General features: G+C 45.8%; 1 protein-coding gene across 1 annotated transcript in view; it reads right to left on the bottom strand.

Moving 5' to 3' along the window:
* Nucleotides 1–15,958, bottom strand: part of csmd1b (CUB and Sushi multiple domains 1b) — a 1,295,488-nt gene that overhangs the window by 688,292 nt on the left and 591,238 nt on the right. The window contains exon 18 of the mRNA XM_085996460.1: nucleotides 1,155–1,311. Within this exon, the coding sequence (XP_085852586.1) occupies nucleotides 1,155–1,311 (157 nt within the window). The remainder of the gene's footprint in view (nucleotides 1–1,154; nucleotides 1,312–15,958) is intronic.

Below are 15,958 nucleotides of genomic sequence, written 5' to 3'. Positions count from 1 at the left end.
CATCAAGTCATTTGCTCTACATTTGGCTTGAAGTGCTAATATTGCTGTAAAAAGCAAGGACTTTCCTAGAGGTTGCTGAAAAAATTCAAATGACCCTCATCCATGCCTTTATTACCTCCAGTCCCGACTATCCCAATGCTCTCCTGTTCAGCATCCCACCTACCATCCTCTGTAAACTATAGCTCATCCAAAATTCTGCTGCCCGTATCCGAACTCGCACCAAGTCCTGTTCATCCATCACCCTTGCATAGAAACATAGAAACATAGAAGATAGGAGCAGGAGTAGGCCATTCAGCCCCTCGAGCCTGCTCTGCCATTTAATGAGATCATGGCTGATCATTCAAATTCAGTACCCGGTTCATAATTCCCCGTTTTCTCTCTAACACCTTTTTTAAATAGTGGGGTTACATTAGCTACCCTCCAATCCATGGGAACTGTTCCAGAGTCTATAGAATTTTGGAAGATGACCAGCAATGCATTTGCGCTCGCTACCACACATTGGCTCGATTTAAAAATTCTCATCCTTATATTCAAATCCCTCCATGGCCTCGTTGCTCCCTATCTCTGTAACCTCCTGCAGCCCCACAACCCTCCAAGATCTCTGCGCTCCTCCAATTCTGGCCTCTTGCGCATCCCCGATTTGTATCGGTCCACCATTAGTGGCCATGCCTTCAGCTGCCTCGGCCCTAAGCTCTGGAAATACCTTCCTAAACCTCTGCGCCTCGCTATCTCTCTCCTCCTTAAAACCTACTTCTTTGACCAAACTTTTGGTCACCTGTCCTAATATCTCTATCTGGCTTGATGTCAAATTTTGTCTGATAACGCTCCTGTAAAGCACCTTGGGACATTCTACTATGTTAAAGGCGCTATATAAATGAAAATTGTTGTGGGGTTTTGAAAAGAATGTTACAGAAATAATAATAAAAGCCATTAATGCTTAACAAGAATGAAGGGCTGGAGGGAACATTTCCTCTGTACTTTAGCTGTAAAAAAACCAGAAATGCTTTTACAATTTTGCTACTCCTGCCCCACAGTCCCCTCATGGTGCACAATACAACAACACATCAGAAATCTATCATACACTGAATATTCAGCACCAACCTCCAACAGGCCAACAGAATGCAAAGCTTACTTAATATATTGCATTCACTTACTGGTATATGTGAGCTCAAATCCAGGGTCTGTCTCTGTTCCATTTGTATTAAACTCTAACCACATGTGGTTTGATGTGCTGTTTAAGATAACTCCCAGCAATTCAGATTCGGTAAAAACCCCAAGGCGACGAAAGGAGTTGTCTTTTCCATCATACACCTAAAACACAGAGAACACAGAGGTTTGGGAAAGCACTATAATAACCTCCTAATGACTTTAAATATATCAATATAACAAATACACAAATCACTAAAAGTAATGACACAGGTTAATAAGGCCATAAAAAAATCAAACCAAGCACTAGGGTTTATTTCTGGAGAATTGAAAAGCAGAGAAGTTATGCTAAACTTGTAGCGAACCTTGGTTAGAACACACTTGGAATACTGTGTACAATTCTGGTCGACATAATATAAAATAAAAAGGCACCAGAGAGGGTGCAAAAAAGATTTTCAAGGATCATACCAGGAATGCGAGGGTATACCTATCAGGAAAGGATGAACAGGCTGGGTCTTGAAAAGAAACGGCTGAGGGGTGACCTAATAGAGATCTAAATTATAAATGGTTTTGATAGAGTGGATACAGAGAGAATGTTTCCAGTTGTGGGGAAGAGCATAACTAGAGGCCATTAAGATAAGATAGTCACTAAGAAATCCAATAGGGAATTCAGAAGAAACATCGAAGATAGGAGCAGGAGTAGGCCATTCGGCCCTTCGAGCCTGCTCCGCCATTCAATGAGATCATGGCTGATCATCCAAATTCAGTACCCTGTCCCTGCCTTTGCCCCATATCCCTTGATCCCTTTAGCCTCAAGAAATATATCCAACTCTTTCTTGAATATATTTAATGAACTGGCCTCCACCGCCCTCTGTGGCAGAGAATACCACAGGTTCACCACTCTCTGGGTGAAGAAATTCCTCCTCATTTCAGTCCTAAATGGCTTACCCCTTATCCTTAGACTCTGGTTCTGGACTCCCCGGCCATCAGAAACATCCTTTCTGCATCTAGTCTGTCCAGACCTGACAGAATTTTATAGGTTTCGATGAGATCCCCTCTCAATCTTCTAAACTCCAGTGAGTATAAGCCCAATCGACACAATCTCTCCTCATACGTCATTCCTGCCATCCCAGGTATCAGCCTGGTGAATCTTCGCTGCACTCCCTCCATGGCAAGAACGTCTTTCCTCAGGTAAGGTGACCAAAACTGCACACAATACTCAAGGTGCGGTCTTACCAAGGCTCTGTACAACTGTAGCAAGACATCCTTGTTCCTGTACTCGAACCCTCTTGCTACGAAGGCCAACATACCATTTGCCTTCTTAACCGCCTGCTGCACCTGCATGCTTACCTTCAGCGACTGGTGCACAATAACACCCAGGTCTCTTTGCACTTCCCCTTCTCCCAATCTATTGCCATTCAAATAATAATCTGCCTTCCTGTTTTTGCCACCAATGTGGATAACCTCACATTTATCCACATTATAGCGCATTTGCCATGTTTTTGCCCAATCACCCAACCTGTCCAAATCGTACTGGAGTTTCACGACATCCTCCTCACAGCTCACCCTCCCACCCAGCTTTGTGTCGTCTGCAAATTTGGAGATATTACATCCAATTCCCTCGTCCAGATCATTAATATATATTGTGAACAGCTGGGGTCCTAGGACCGATCCTTGCGGTACCCCACTAGTCACTGCCTGCCACTCGGAAAACGATCCGTTTATTCCATCTCTTTGCTTTCTGTCCGCCAACCAGTTCTCTATCCAAGTCAATACCTTGCCCCCAATCCCATGTGCCTTAATTTTGCACGCTAATCTCTTATGTGGGACCTTATCGAAAGCCTTCTGAAAGTCCAAATACACCACATCCACTGGTTCTCCCTTATCTATTTTACCAGTTACATCCTCAAAAAATTCCAGTAGATTCGCCAAGCATGATTTACCTTTTGTAAATCCATGTTGACTTTGTCCGATCCTGTCACTGCTTTCCAAGTGCTCTGCTATTACATCTTTTATAATAGACTCTAGCATTTTCCCCACTACCGATGTCAGGCTTACCGGTCTATAATTCCCCGCTTTTTCTCTACCACCTTTTTTGAATAGTGGGGTAACATTAGCTACCCTCCAATCCATGGGTACCGTTCCAGAGTCTATCGAGTTCTGGAAGATGACCAGCAACCCCTTTACCCAAAGAGTGGTGAGAATGTGGAACTCGCTACCACAGAGAGTGGTTGAAGTGAATAGTATAGATGCATTTAAGGGGAGGCTAGATAAGCATATGAGGGAGAAGGGAATAGAGGGTTATGCTGATAGATTTAGATGAGGAAAGACTGGAGGAGGCTCAAATGGAGAATAAACGCCGGTATGGACTGGTTGGGCCGAATGGCCTGTTTCTGTGCTGTGTATCCTATGTAATCCTACGTAATAAATGATCTAACTCTTGGTTCATTCCGGTCAAACTCCAAATTTTCATTACATGTGAAGAATGTGGAAATATCAAAATAATTGGGGGTAATTTTAACTTTTGGCATGAGTGTAAAATGGGCAATAGAGGATCGACCGCCCATTGTACATCTCACCTGGTTTCCCTTTCTATTAAAGTTAAAAGTTAAAATTACCTAAAGGAGCGAGAAACTCTTTTCAGCTCAAAGGCTATGAAGCAGAATTTAGGTGTGTTAACAGCACGGGTACTGATGAAACACTAACAGAGTTTTATGCCATGACGCCAGTTTTATATTCGGTGGTGCTACTTCAGATTTTGGCAAATTTTGGATTGATTTTACTTCTGGCTGACTGGCATTTTCCAACGTAGCATCAGGGAAGAATGAATGCCCATGAACCAGATTAGACAGCTAGAGGGAGCCGTTCCTCTCAGATTCCATATTTTGATAAGACACAAAGGCTAGAAATTTGTTGCATTTGCGCCTCTCGTTAGCACCCCTGGGGGGCGCTAACGGGGCGCAAACGACTTTTCGCACAGGCGCGGCATCGCTAATGATTCCCGCTAAATTTAGCAGGAGTTTAGCGGCGGCAGTAACCGGTACCGCCCCGCTCCGCTGTGCAGGCGATGACAACGTCATCACCGAGCGCAGCACCTCGTTTTCGTCCCGCCTGCAAAATTGGCCCGCGCCCCCTGAACCTGTACCGGGTGATGACAGCGATTGATTCAGGGGGCGGGAATGAAGCGGCAGGAGCCTCGCGGGACGATAAGTAAAGGGGAGGTGGCGGGCGGGGAGAAAAAAAAATCGTCCGACCTACTTGTCGCGGCCCGTTGCATCTTTCAACGTGGGGTCCGTGCCGCGATCAGGTAGCCCGGCACTCCTCTTGAGTGCCGAGCTGCTGGCATGGCACCCCATTCCCCAGTGGTCCAGGTAGGGCCCCCCAGAGTTGTGGGCTTGGGACCTCCCGTTTAATGAGGGGAAGAGCCTTTCCATGTGGCAGCAATACGTGGCCCAGTGCATAGCGCTGCAGAATGCAACGCCCCGATATTCAGGGTTAGCGCTCTAAGACGGCAGTGGAACGTTTGAATTAGCCGGGTGCTAACTTAGCACCCAGGCAATGTTAGCGCCCCAAAATGGACGATACCGAATTTTCCCCCCAAACATCTTTGTGGAAGCTTGCTTTAGTTCACTTATGAAACTTAAATACCAAATAATGCATTTTGAGGCTACATTCTTGGAACTCTCGCTATTCTTATGCTGCCTCTCCCACAAGAGTACCATTACCTCAAGGAACAGCACCTCATCTTTCGATTAGGCACTTTACAGCCTTCCGGACTCAACATTGAGTTCAACATTTTCAGACCATAACCTCTGCCCCCATTTTTTCAGATGGCAGCTGTTGTTGATAATTCTGCCATTCCCATTTACACCTCCTCTCAGCCCCTCTTTAGTTTCTGTACTTGTCCCATTACCGTCTTCTTCATTTCCCCCCAAACTTGATGAGCAAAAAAGCAAAACTTTGTCTTCTTAACAAAATCTGGGCTGGAGATTCACGCACATTGCATCAGCGACATGAATACATGCATTCCATGCAGTGCAGACATCACAGAAAAAAATTGAAGACTACGCAATTTGGCCTTTTTTTTCCAAGGGGACCGGGATCTTCTTCGGCCCTGCTGTGAAGATGATAGCCGAGAACTTCCCATAGTAAGTTACGCTGTTGCAACTTTAAAAAAATGTCTTAGCCACCAAGAGATTCTCAGCAGGACATGGGCATCTTTGCCTTTTCTTCCTTGCTCACACTAGGCACCGGCACACCCTTCACTTTCTTAAAGCAACGCTTGCACAACTATCCCTTCACAATGCACTCTGGTTAAAGGAGGCTCTAACTTGGCATCTTACACTATGACTACTCAGCTCCCCCTCACAGTAATTACTCACATGTACAACCCTAAAATCCTTTTCTCCACTTCAATACCCTCATACTCTCACATCTCCTATTTCATCTCTCCCATGTCATTCAGCAGTTAGCCTTATGCTAATTTACTCTATTTTCTTGCAGCACACTGGTGCACAATGCCCAACAGAGGGAGGGCACAGGAGGGGCTATCCCAACCTTAAATACCTCACACTCTTTGAGGAGAAGACCATGGAGGTCTTGAGAAGGCACGCAGCTCTTGCTATGGGACATGGCGAGGTCAGCGGCAGCTTGCTAGCGCCAGATTACTGACTGAGCGCTGACACTATCACCCTGGCATCCCTATGAAGCACCACAGAGCCACAACATTCCACCCCTTTTCAGATAATGCTCACACAATCCTACCTTCTAGCCTCCTTTCCTGCAGACCCACCAAAGCAATGAATGGTACAGGAGGAGGAATCACATAATCTTACAGCACAGAAGGAGGCCATTCAGACCATCGTGCCTGTGCCAGCACCAGCTCTTTGAAAGAACTATCTAATTAGTCCCTCTCCCCTGCCCTTTCCCCATATCCCTGTAAATGTTTCCCCTTCAACTATTTATCCAATTCCCTTTTGAAAGTTATTATAGAATCTGTTTCCACCAACCTTTCGGGCAATGCATTCCAGATCATAACAACTCGCTATGTAATAACTGTTTTCCTCCTGTCACCTCTGATTCTTTTACTTTAAATCTGTGTACTTCGGTTACCGAGCCTTCTGCTACTGGAAACAGTTTCTCCTCATTTACTCTACCAACAAAGGAGAACAATCCCAGCTTCTCCAGTCTCTCCACGTAACTGAAATCCTTCATCCTTGGCACCATTCTGATGAATTTCCTCTGTACTCTATCCAAGGCCTTGACATCCTTCCTAAAGTGTGGTACCCAGAATTGGACATAATACTCCAGCTGAGGCCTAACCAGTGATTTATAAAGATTTAGCGTAACTTCCTTACTTGTGATGGAAGATAATGATGATGATGCTAATGAAGGTGAAGAGGATCATGAGACAAGGCCACCTAGGAGTTGCAGCTGTATGATACTGCCATCTCTCAGGACAGCAGTACATGCCATGGCTCCAGCCTTCCCCACAGTGCACCACACCAGTGGAACATGAGAGGTGAGAACAGGCTGCCCAGGAGCATCCTAAAGAGATACAGCCAACAGCAGCTCTGTGCCTGGAACCAGCTGCCATGAGACATGGGCCACCTCAGTCCCATAACCCTACTGTACACCACGAGGAGCCCACCACCTCCCATGATACAGGTGCTCAGATAACATAAGGATAGAAAGGTACATGTAGGCACCGAGGGGGAGCACGGTGTTAGGAAAGATTAAGGTGATTGTTTTTGCATTTTGCAATTATTGTATTAAACTAGACCGTTCTATGACATGGTGCTTTGTTATTCATGGATGTTACAGTCCTACAGAAAAGGTGTGCTTATTTGGTGCTGACTTATTCACTCAGGTGATGATTACTGGCACGGTCATGTCAGGGAAAAGAGGGCTAATATGTTGTCAAGTAGTTGGATGTGTAGTGGATTGAGGTAATGTCTCTTTATTTGCAAGTGCGGGGGAAGAAGGTTAGTCTGTAGTGTCATAGGTAAATTGAGTTATACAGAGAAGATTCTGACAGGATTTGTTCTCTGATGTCTTTTGCAGCAGTCAGCGAGGATTCCATCTGAATGCAGGTCTGCCTGATGGTCTGGTCCATGCAGTTTTGGATCCACTGGAGCCCGGGCCTCCCCTTGGCCATGTCAAAGTGCAGCCTGAAAGGCAAAGTTGTGAAGGGCACAGGATGCTATCACGGTTCTAGACACCCGATCTGCAGCATATTGCAGAGTCCCCCCTCTTCTGACATTGCCAGACACCAAAAGTGTGCTTTCAATACTCCAATGGCCCTATCAATCATCAGCTTGGTAGCTTCATGGCCCTCATTGTAGCATTCCTCTGCTGTTGTTTGCGCCACTCTGATCGGTTCATAAGAGCAGGGGTATTCTTTGTCCCTCATGAATCTGTGACAGTAGAAGTGCTTCCTGATTTCACTCCTAAATGGATTTTACCCTTTAATCTGGATTCCACTACCAGAGGAAACCATTTCTCTCTATCTACCCTATCATAGCCTTTTATCATTTTAAAGACTTCGATTAGATCACCCCTCAACCTGCTTAACACAAGGGAATACAAACCAAGTTTATGCAACCTGCCGTCATAATGTAACCCTTTAAGCCTGGTATCATTCTGGTGAATCTGCACTGTACCCTCTCCAAGGCTTTTATGTCTTTCCTGAGGTTCAGTGGACAAAGCTGAACGCAATACTCCAGATGGGGTCTGACCAAGGCTCTGTACAACTGAAGCATCACTTCCTCCCCCTTGAGATAATGGCCAACATTCCAATAGCCTTTTGATTACTTTTTGTAATCTGTACACGTGGACACCCAAATTCCTTTGCTCCTCATCAGTTCCTAGTCTCTTACTACTAAGAAAATCTTTTAATTTGTCTTTCTTAGATCCAAAGTGGACAAACTCCATCTGCTATTGTTTTGCCCACTCACTTAGTCTGTCTATGTCACTATGTAACTTCTGGCTCCCATCTACACAACTTATTGTGCCTCCTAACTTGCTGTAATGTGCAAACTTGGATACACAACTCTCTGTACCTTCATCCAAGTCATTAATATAGACGGTGAAAAGCTGAGGCCCCAGTACAGTTCCCTGGGGATCACCAGTTGTCACATGCGGCCATTCAGAGAATGTTCCCTTTATCCCTACGATCTGTCTCCTATCTCTGGTGGGCTGCAACTTCCTTGAATGCTCAACTTTCCTTAGCTCCATCCTTTGCTGATTCACCTCTCCCTCCATGGTAATGGCATAGAGTGACATGTTGTAGGAAAAGCCGCACCTGCTCCTGGGATGTCTTGATTGCAAGTGTGGATCTGAAGATCTTTGGATGGGCTGACCCCGGTCACAGGCAATCAGAATAAGTGCAGTTCTTTGTAGAGCAAAACGCTAACAAGCATTTCCAAGTTGCGGAAATCACTGTATAACATTTCCTCTTCAAACTCATAAGTTCCTCACTTCCACCATGATCAGGTGATCCTGACAGCTGCCGCACCTCATCAACCTCAGTCTATGTCACCCAGAGTGCAACAGCAGTGTAAAACCAGGAAACTTGCAGCTGCTACCCTACTGGATCTCACTCTAACATATCACATGGGACTTGGTAGGGACTTAGTGGGCGAATGGGGGAAGGCTCAAAAAGCACAAGAAATCTAGGGAGGGAGAAGGGAGTTTTTAAGGTGCAAAAGTGGCAGAAATTACTTCCAGCCAAATTTCCTCACTAAAGGAAATTCCTACACTGTTAATGCTCTGAAAATGACAGAGCAATTCAACCCTCATAGTTTTTATACTGTAGCAATGGTCTGCCTTGCATTTCCAGTTAGTTATATAGCAAGGACCAGGACAACAATCTACTGACACTGTTACCACACTGAGGCTGACACAGATCACACTGTGAACTGTTTACTAAAGGCAAAAATGCAACTGTTCCCTCCTGCTTTATCGCTTACATTTTTTATTATTATTTTCATAATAGCACAATAATGAACATAGGTTCTGCAATTTTACTATTAGTTTAAAAAGAAACATTGGCGGAAGTTTTTTGGGGGGTCAGCGGGCTTGTTAGGTGGCGGGTCAGGTGGGAACATTTTTTTTGACAGCGGGTCAGAAACCTGCTGTCAACCCACCGCCATGCGTCTTTCCCAGATGTCGGGTTTGTCAACGCTGAACAGATCCAACACATAGCAGCAGGGAAAATAATTTAGATCATTATGACCTTGTTAAGAGCCACTTAAAAAGTATTTTGAGCTGACCTTTAAATTTTACAAGGTCAGCCATGGGTTCCACGCTGCTCGGGGATCACATCAGGTAAGCAGGTCAGGAGTTGTGTTACTATGAAATAATCTGATTACTTGAAAGCTGCAAATGTGTTATAAAAGCTCCTCTCTCATACCTGTTTACTTTCCAAGCTCAGATGCTGTTGCTTACTGAATTTGGAAGACAGATTGTGGTGTATGTGCCTTTAAGAGCCCCTGTGTACTGTAATGCCGGTAGTGGCCACTCAGGCTATATAAGCCTGTATAGTGTCTTGTATCTGTTAGTTCACCTCCAGACTTTGTCCAGTAAACACCTGTAAACCAACTCCTGCATTCCGTGTCTTCATTAACACATGGATACAACAGTGGCGACGAATTGGAAACGGACTTACCTGCAATTCGGCAGCACCTCAAGGAGATCGATTCCTCAGACGAAGGAAGAAGAAAAAAAAAGAAAAAAAAAAACTGTGGTTTCACCAGCTAGCCGGGCTGGTGGCAGGTACTGCAATAATCCTTCCTGGGCAGCGGGCTGGGGCTCGATCGGCTAGCTCTACAGCGGGGCCAAGCAGTGAAGGCGCAGGCAAACAAAGATGAAGGGTGGAGCACTCGGGAGACGGCCAGCTCTGCAAAGCAGGTCGGCGTTCGGACCACGCAGAGGGCGGGGAAAGTCCCAGAGAGTCCGGTGGGAACAAGTCTCCGACTATTAAAAATATTTGTATAGATAAAAACCGCGGAGAACAGCGTTGTCAGCAGCAACAGCAGCGGGAAAGCGCGGGAGGCGCCATTTTTCTTTTCAGCAAGGAAGAAAGGAAAGCGCGGGAGGCGCCATTTTTTTTTCAGGATGCCTAAGACTGGCAATATTACTGCTTTCGATAATGATGTAGAGGATTGGACCACATATGTGGAAAGAGTGGAGGTATATTGCACAGCAAATGAAATAGAGGATGATAAAAAGGCATCGATACTCCTAAACCTAATGGGCGCAAAGACATACGGGCTGTTATGAAACTTAATCACTCCAGCCAAACCGATGGACAAGAATTTTAAGGAAATTGTTGATACCCTACAGGAGCACTTAAACCCAACACCGCTGCTGATAGCGGAACGGTTCAAATTCTTCAGGAGGAATCAGCACAAGAATGAAAGTAACGCTGATTACCTCACCAAATTAAGGAAGCTATCAAAGCACTGCCAATTCGGAGCAGAACTGGCAGATTCTCTTCGAGACAAATTCATCTGCGGTCTCCTAAGTGAAGGAACACAGAAAAGGCTACTTTCTGAGAAAGATTTAACACTGGACAAGGCTTTCAGTATGGCTGTATCATACGAAGCAGCAGCGAGAGGAGCTGCAGAGATACAGCAAAAGCCACAGGATTTCGGCACCCATGAAATGACACAGGGTTTCGAGAGATGTTATCGGTGCAGCAGATCCACCCATGACCAAAGGGACTGCTGGTTCAAGGACAAAGCATGCAGGCAATGCGGAAAGATGGGACACATTGCACGTGTATGCCGTTCTGGAAACAAAAAATCCACTGACAAAAAAAAAATCAATAAAGAAAAATACAAAAAGGTACAAATGATGACGGACAGTAGCTCTGAAGACCAGAAGAGCGATAGCGACTCCGGAAACAAGAGACTAAGCTGTCTCAAATTACATAATGTAATTGCCAAAGAAGATTACCAGACCATTTGGGTTACCCTCACGATAGCAGGGTCCCCAGTTAAAATTGAGCTAGATACAGGATCAGCTCTGACCGTCATAAGTCGACAGGATTACGAGCGGCTTTTTCCGCATATACCCTTGAAAGGCACATCCATTATCTTAAAAACATATACGGGGCAGAAAGTATACCCCAGAGGGAAAATAAGGGTGCCTGTTGTATACAGCAGCAAGGAAATACAGAAGTTGTATTTATACGTTCTGCAAAATGGTGGTCCACCGCTGTTGGGACGTGAATGGATCAGAAAGATACGTTTAGATTGGCACTCCATTCAGGCACTGACGGTGACCAGTAAGAAAAAAAATGATGATGACGTCATACCTGAACGATTGAAAGACATCTTGGCCAACGCCAAAGAAGTGTTCCAACAAGAACTAGGAACCTTGAAAGGCGTCACCGCCTCAATAAAGTTGGAAGATGCAGCAATTCCCAAGTTTTTTAAGGCAAGACCGGTGCCATACGCAATTCGTCCAGCAGTCGAGGCAGAGCTGGAGAATTTGGAAAGGACAGGCGTGTTATCCAAGATAGATTGGAGCGAGTGGGCAACACCCATCGTCCCGGTCATGAAGAAAACTTTGAATAATGATAAATTTGAAGAACAGAGAAAAATTTGCATCTGTGGGGACTTCAAGGTGACTGTAAACCCGGTCCTTCACACGGTACAGTATCCTCTTCCGAGGATAGAAGATATTTTCGCCTCACTATCCGGAGGGAAACGTTTTACAAAAATTGACTTGGCACAGGCATATCTACAGATGGAGGTTGAGGAGACCTCTAAAAAGTATCTCGCAATAAACACACACAAAGGCCTGTACCAGTACAATCGACTGGTTTTCGGAGTAGCATCAGCTCCAGCTATTTGGCAAAGAGCTATGGAACAAGTCCTGCAAGGGATGCCTAGGACTCAATGCTACCTAGACGACATCCTTGTAACAGGACAAAACGACAACGAGCACCTTGCCAATTTGGAGCAGGTGCTCATTAGGCTGAGAGAACGGGGCCTACGAGCAAACCGCCCCAAGTGTGAATTTTTCCAGAAACAAATATCATATTGTGGCCACATAATTAACGAAGAAGGGTTGCATAAATCCCCTGAAAAAATTGAAGCGGTCATAAAAGCCCCAGCACCTGAAAATGTCTCACAATTAAGGTCGTTCCTGGGATTAATAAATTACTCTCATAAATTTTTACCGAACTTGTCAACTGTTCTGCACCTTTTAACGAACTGCTACAAACGGGAGTAATTTGGGAATGGAGCGAGGACTGTAAACGTGCCTTCCATAAATGTAAAGGCTTGATCACGTCCAAGGAAGTTTTGGCTCATTACAACCCATCACTGCCAATCACACTGGCGTGCGATGCATCCCCTTACGGCATAGGAGCGGTATTATCGCATAGATTCCCTGATGGCTCAGAGCGGCCGATAGCTTTTGCTTCACGCTCATTGAACTCAGCTGAGCGTAACTATGCCCAGATCGACAGGGAAGCACTCAGCCTGGTATGGGGAGTGAAGAAATTCAACCATTACCTACACGGGCAAAAATTTACCTTGTTGACTGACCATCAACCCCTCGTCTCCATATTCAACCCTAAAAAGGGCGTTCCCATTATGACAGCACAAAGGCTACAGAGGTGGTCCCTTTTCCTAGGGGCACACCGATATGACATAGAATACAAAGGGTCAAAACAGCATGGAAATGCTGACGGTTTATCGCGCCTACCGTTGCCAACGGTAGAAGAGGCACCTACAGTGGACCCAGTGGAAATGTTCCACTCAACCATAGTGGAATGTCTGCCAATAACAAATTCTACCATTGAAAAGGAAACGAGAAATGACCCGACTCTCTCTCTCTCGAGTCTACGATTTAACGGTGAAGGGATGGCCAGCACATGGCGAACCACTGTTGCCAGCATTCTCGCAAAGAAGAGAACAGCTGTCAGTGTGCCGAGGAACCTTGATGTGTGGATCCAGAGTGGTGATTCCACCCAAACTCCAGGATAAAGTGCTAAAGGAGCTTCACGAGGGGCATCTGGGTGGAGTGAAAATGAAGAACCTAGCCAGAGCGTTTGTGTGGTGGCCAGGTATCGATGGAGACATCGAAGAAATGACCAAGAGCTGTCTAGGATGCCAGAAGGTCCAAAATGCCCCACCACAAGCCCCTCTACATCCATGGGAGTGGCCCTCATCTCCATGGCAAAGGGTACACATCGACTTTGCTGGTCCATTTATGGACTCAATGTTCTTAATCGCGGTTGATGCGCACTCCAAGTGGCCGGAGGTAATAAAGATGTCCTCCACCACCATGGAAAAAACCATCACAGTATTAAGGACCATATTTGCCAGGAATGGGCTGCCTGAACAGATCTGTTCTGATAATGGACCACAATTTGTGTCCGAAGAATTCAGAAAGTTCTTATAAAACAATGGGGTTAAGCACTATACATCCGCCCCATACCATCCCGCCACCAATGGATTGGCTGAAAGGTTTGTCCAGACCTTCAAGAAGGCCATAAAGGCTATGGGTAATGAAGGCATTAATCTACAGCATAAGGTAGATAACTTCTTGTTTGCCTACAGGAATGCAACACATATGGTTACAACCAAACTCCCGCCATGATGTTTTTCAATAGAAGACTAAGATGCCGGCTGGATTTGATCAAGCCAAACATCAGAAGGGACGTAGAGAACCGGCAATTTCAAGGCATGAATGAAAGGCCAACTAGAACCTTCCAGATAGGTCAACAAGTTTTGGCCCGGGACTACCATACCGAGAAATGGCAGTCTGGAACTATTTGCACACGACTAGGACCACTGATGTATACCGTGGACATTGGAGAAAGCGTAATAAGGCGCCATGCTGACCAAATCATAGAGTCATCCGAAAAGGGACAACCTACACCACCACTCTATACGCCTAATGATGAAGTAGAGATACCCATAGTATCTACCTCCGATCTGGTGATACTGGAACCAGATGAACCCGACACTGGCATTCAAGCCGAATCGACCTTGCCAAAAGAACCTACTACACCACCGAAAACTACTACACCACCGAAAACTACTACACCACCGAGGCGTTATCCGGACCGAGTCAGGAAGCCTCCAGAGAGACTGACTTATAATTGATTAACTGCAGCAAATTGTTCTTGTACACATGTTAATAACCATTACTTAAAATGTTATGTACTGGTTATCTAAAAGGGGAGGAATTGTGGTGTATGTGCCTTTAAGAGCCCCTGTGTACTGTAATGCCGGTAGTGGCCACTCGGGCTATATAAGCCTGTACAGTGTCTTGTATCTGTTAGTTCACCTCCAGACTTTGTCCAGTAAACACCTGTAAACCAACTCCTGCATTCCGTGTCTTCATTAACACACGGATACAACACAGATTTAGCTTTATGCAGGTTGCAAGTGTTTGGAGTAAATTCTCTATCCAGTGTCACCTCATTGGAACAACCTTTCTTACCATTGACAGATCGCTTCTGTCATCTCAAGTTCACCTGCCATCTATTACATCAGCATCAGTGCCCTTGAAACTATCTCACCTTGGTCCTCAGAATCCCACCATGATCAGCCCCAACACCAGCAGCACCAGGCACACCAGCAGCACCAATAACAACACCAACCTTTTCCGCAATCAACTGATACTGCACAGCACAGAGGGCATCAGCATACAATCACATTGCTGCTGGGAGGCCAGGGATGGCCTCACCATGGCCAGATTTACTTCACTTGGCGCTGTACACCTTGGCTGCCACAGGATGCGTCAGGTAGGCAACACCCCACACCAACACCATAAAGCATCCCCACAATGCCCAAGCCATTCCTTTCACACTCATCACCATTGCGGGGGTACCGTTATGTCTCACCATTCACTACATCTCACTAAGCCACTTCCAAAGGTGAACACAGATCTGTCCAAGAACGCAAAGTGTTGAAAATAAAGATTTCAATGTTTGACAGCACATTAACAGAAACTTCACATGAACATTGGCTAAAACACACAAGTGCCTACCCTTGTGTGTTGTTAGTTGGTATGATTGGACTAGGATGAGGGTGAGTGTGATGGGTGGCTAGTGAGATGGGGAAGTGATAATGTAGATAGAGAGGGATGGGTGGAGGTGCAAGGTAAGTTGGTGTGAGTAAGGATGTGCAGGAGTAGGGTAGGGAAGGCAGAGTGATGGGGATGTGATGAGTGGCACAGCAGGATGAGGTTGAGTGTGACTTTGCAGTAACGTTTCGTGATCTATTGAAATCAATGAAAGGTTTGTGCCACTGCAGCTTGGTCCTCCTGACGACATCGCTGCTTGGGTTCTTCTGTGCAATGTGCAACCAGGCTTCGTTGGTCTCCTGGGGAGGTCTCTTCACCCACTGGAAGGGAGGAGAACCTCCCTGCGTGCTGTGACTCTCTCAATAAGCATATGGAGGGAGTCATGGCAGAGCCATGCACCTCTGTGCTGTGCCTGTCAGTGTTTGCAGCACCTCCATGCTGTAGAACACTGACAGCACAACTGTCAAAATCAATTTGCGCATGGTCCCTTTAAGGAAACTGGCTGATGACACATCATCAAATGATGTCATCAGATCCGCTTCCTTCAATTGGCCGGGAACCTCGTAGGGTGGGCTTAACGAGCCCAATCAACAGAAAATCACTTTGGACAGTGGGCTGGAGCCAGCAGCAACGCTGGGACCACACATTGACACCGACCTCGGCCGCACTGGACCCGCCGAGGTTGGGGAAATCGCGGCCAGTGTGTAGGGGTGTGTACGGGTTAAATCAAAGTCTAACATTGAGCCCTATAAAAGGAATG

This window comes from Somniosus microcephalus, chromosome 9 (assembly GCF_052327205.1).
Source record: "Somniosus microcephalus isolate GS21.2 chromosome 9, FLI_Smic_1.0, whole genome shotgun sequence".
In the NCBI taxonomy this organism is placed as follows: Eukaryota; Metazoa; Chordata; class Chondrichthyes; order Squaliformes; family Somniosidae; genus Somniosus; species Somniosus microcephalus.
The sequence above is the reverse complement of the archived record's forward strand: the minus strand, read 5'-3'. Positions and strand labels throughout refer to the sequence as shown.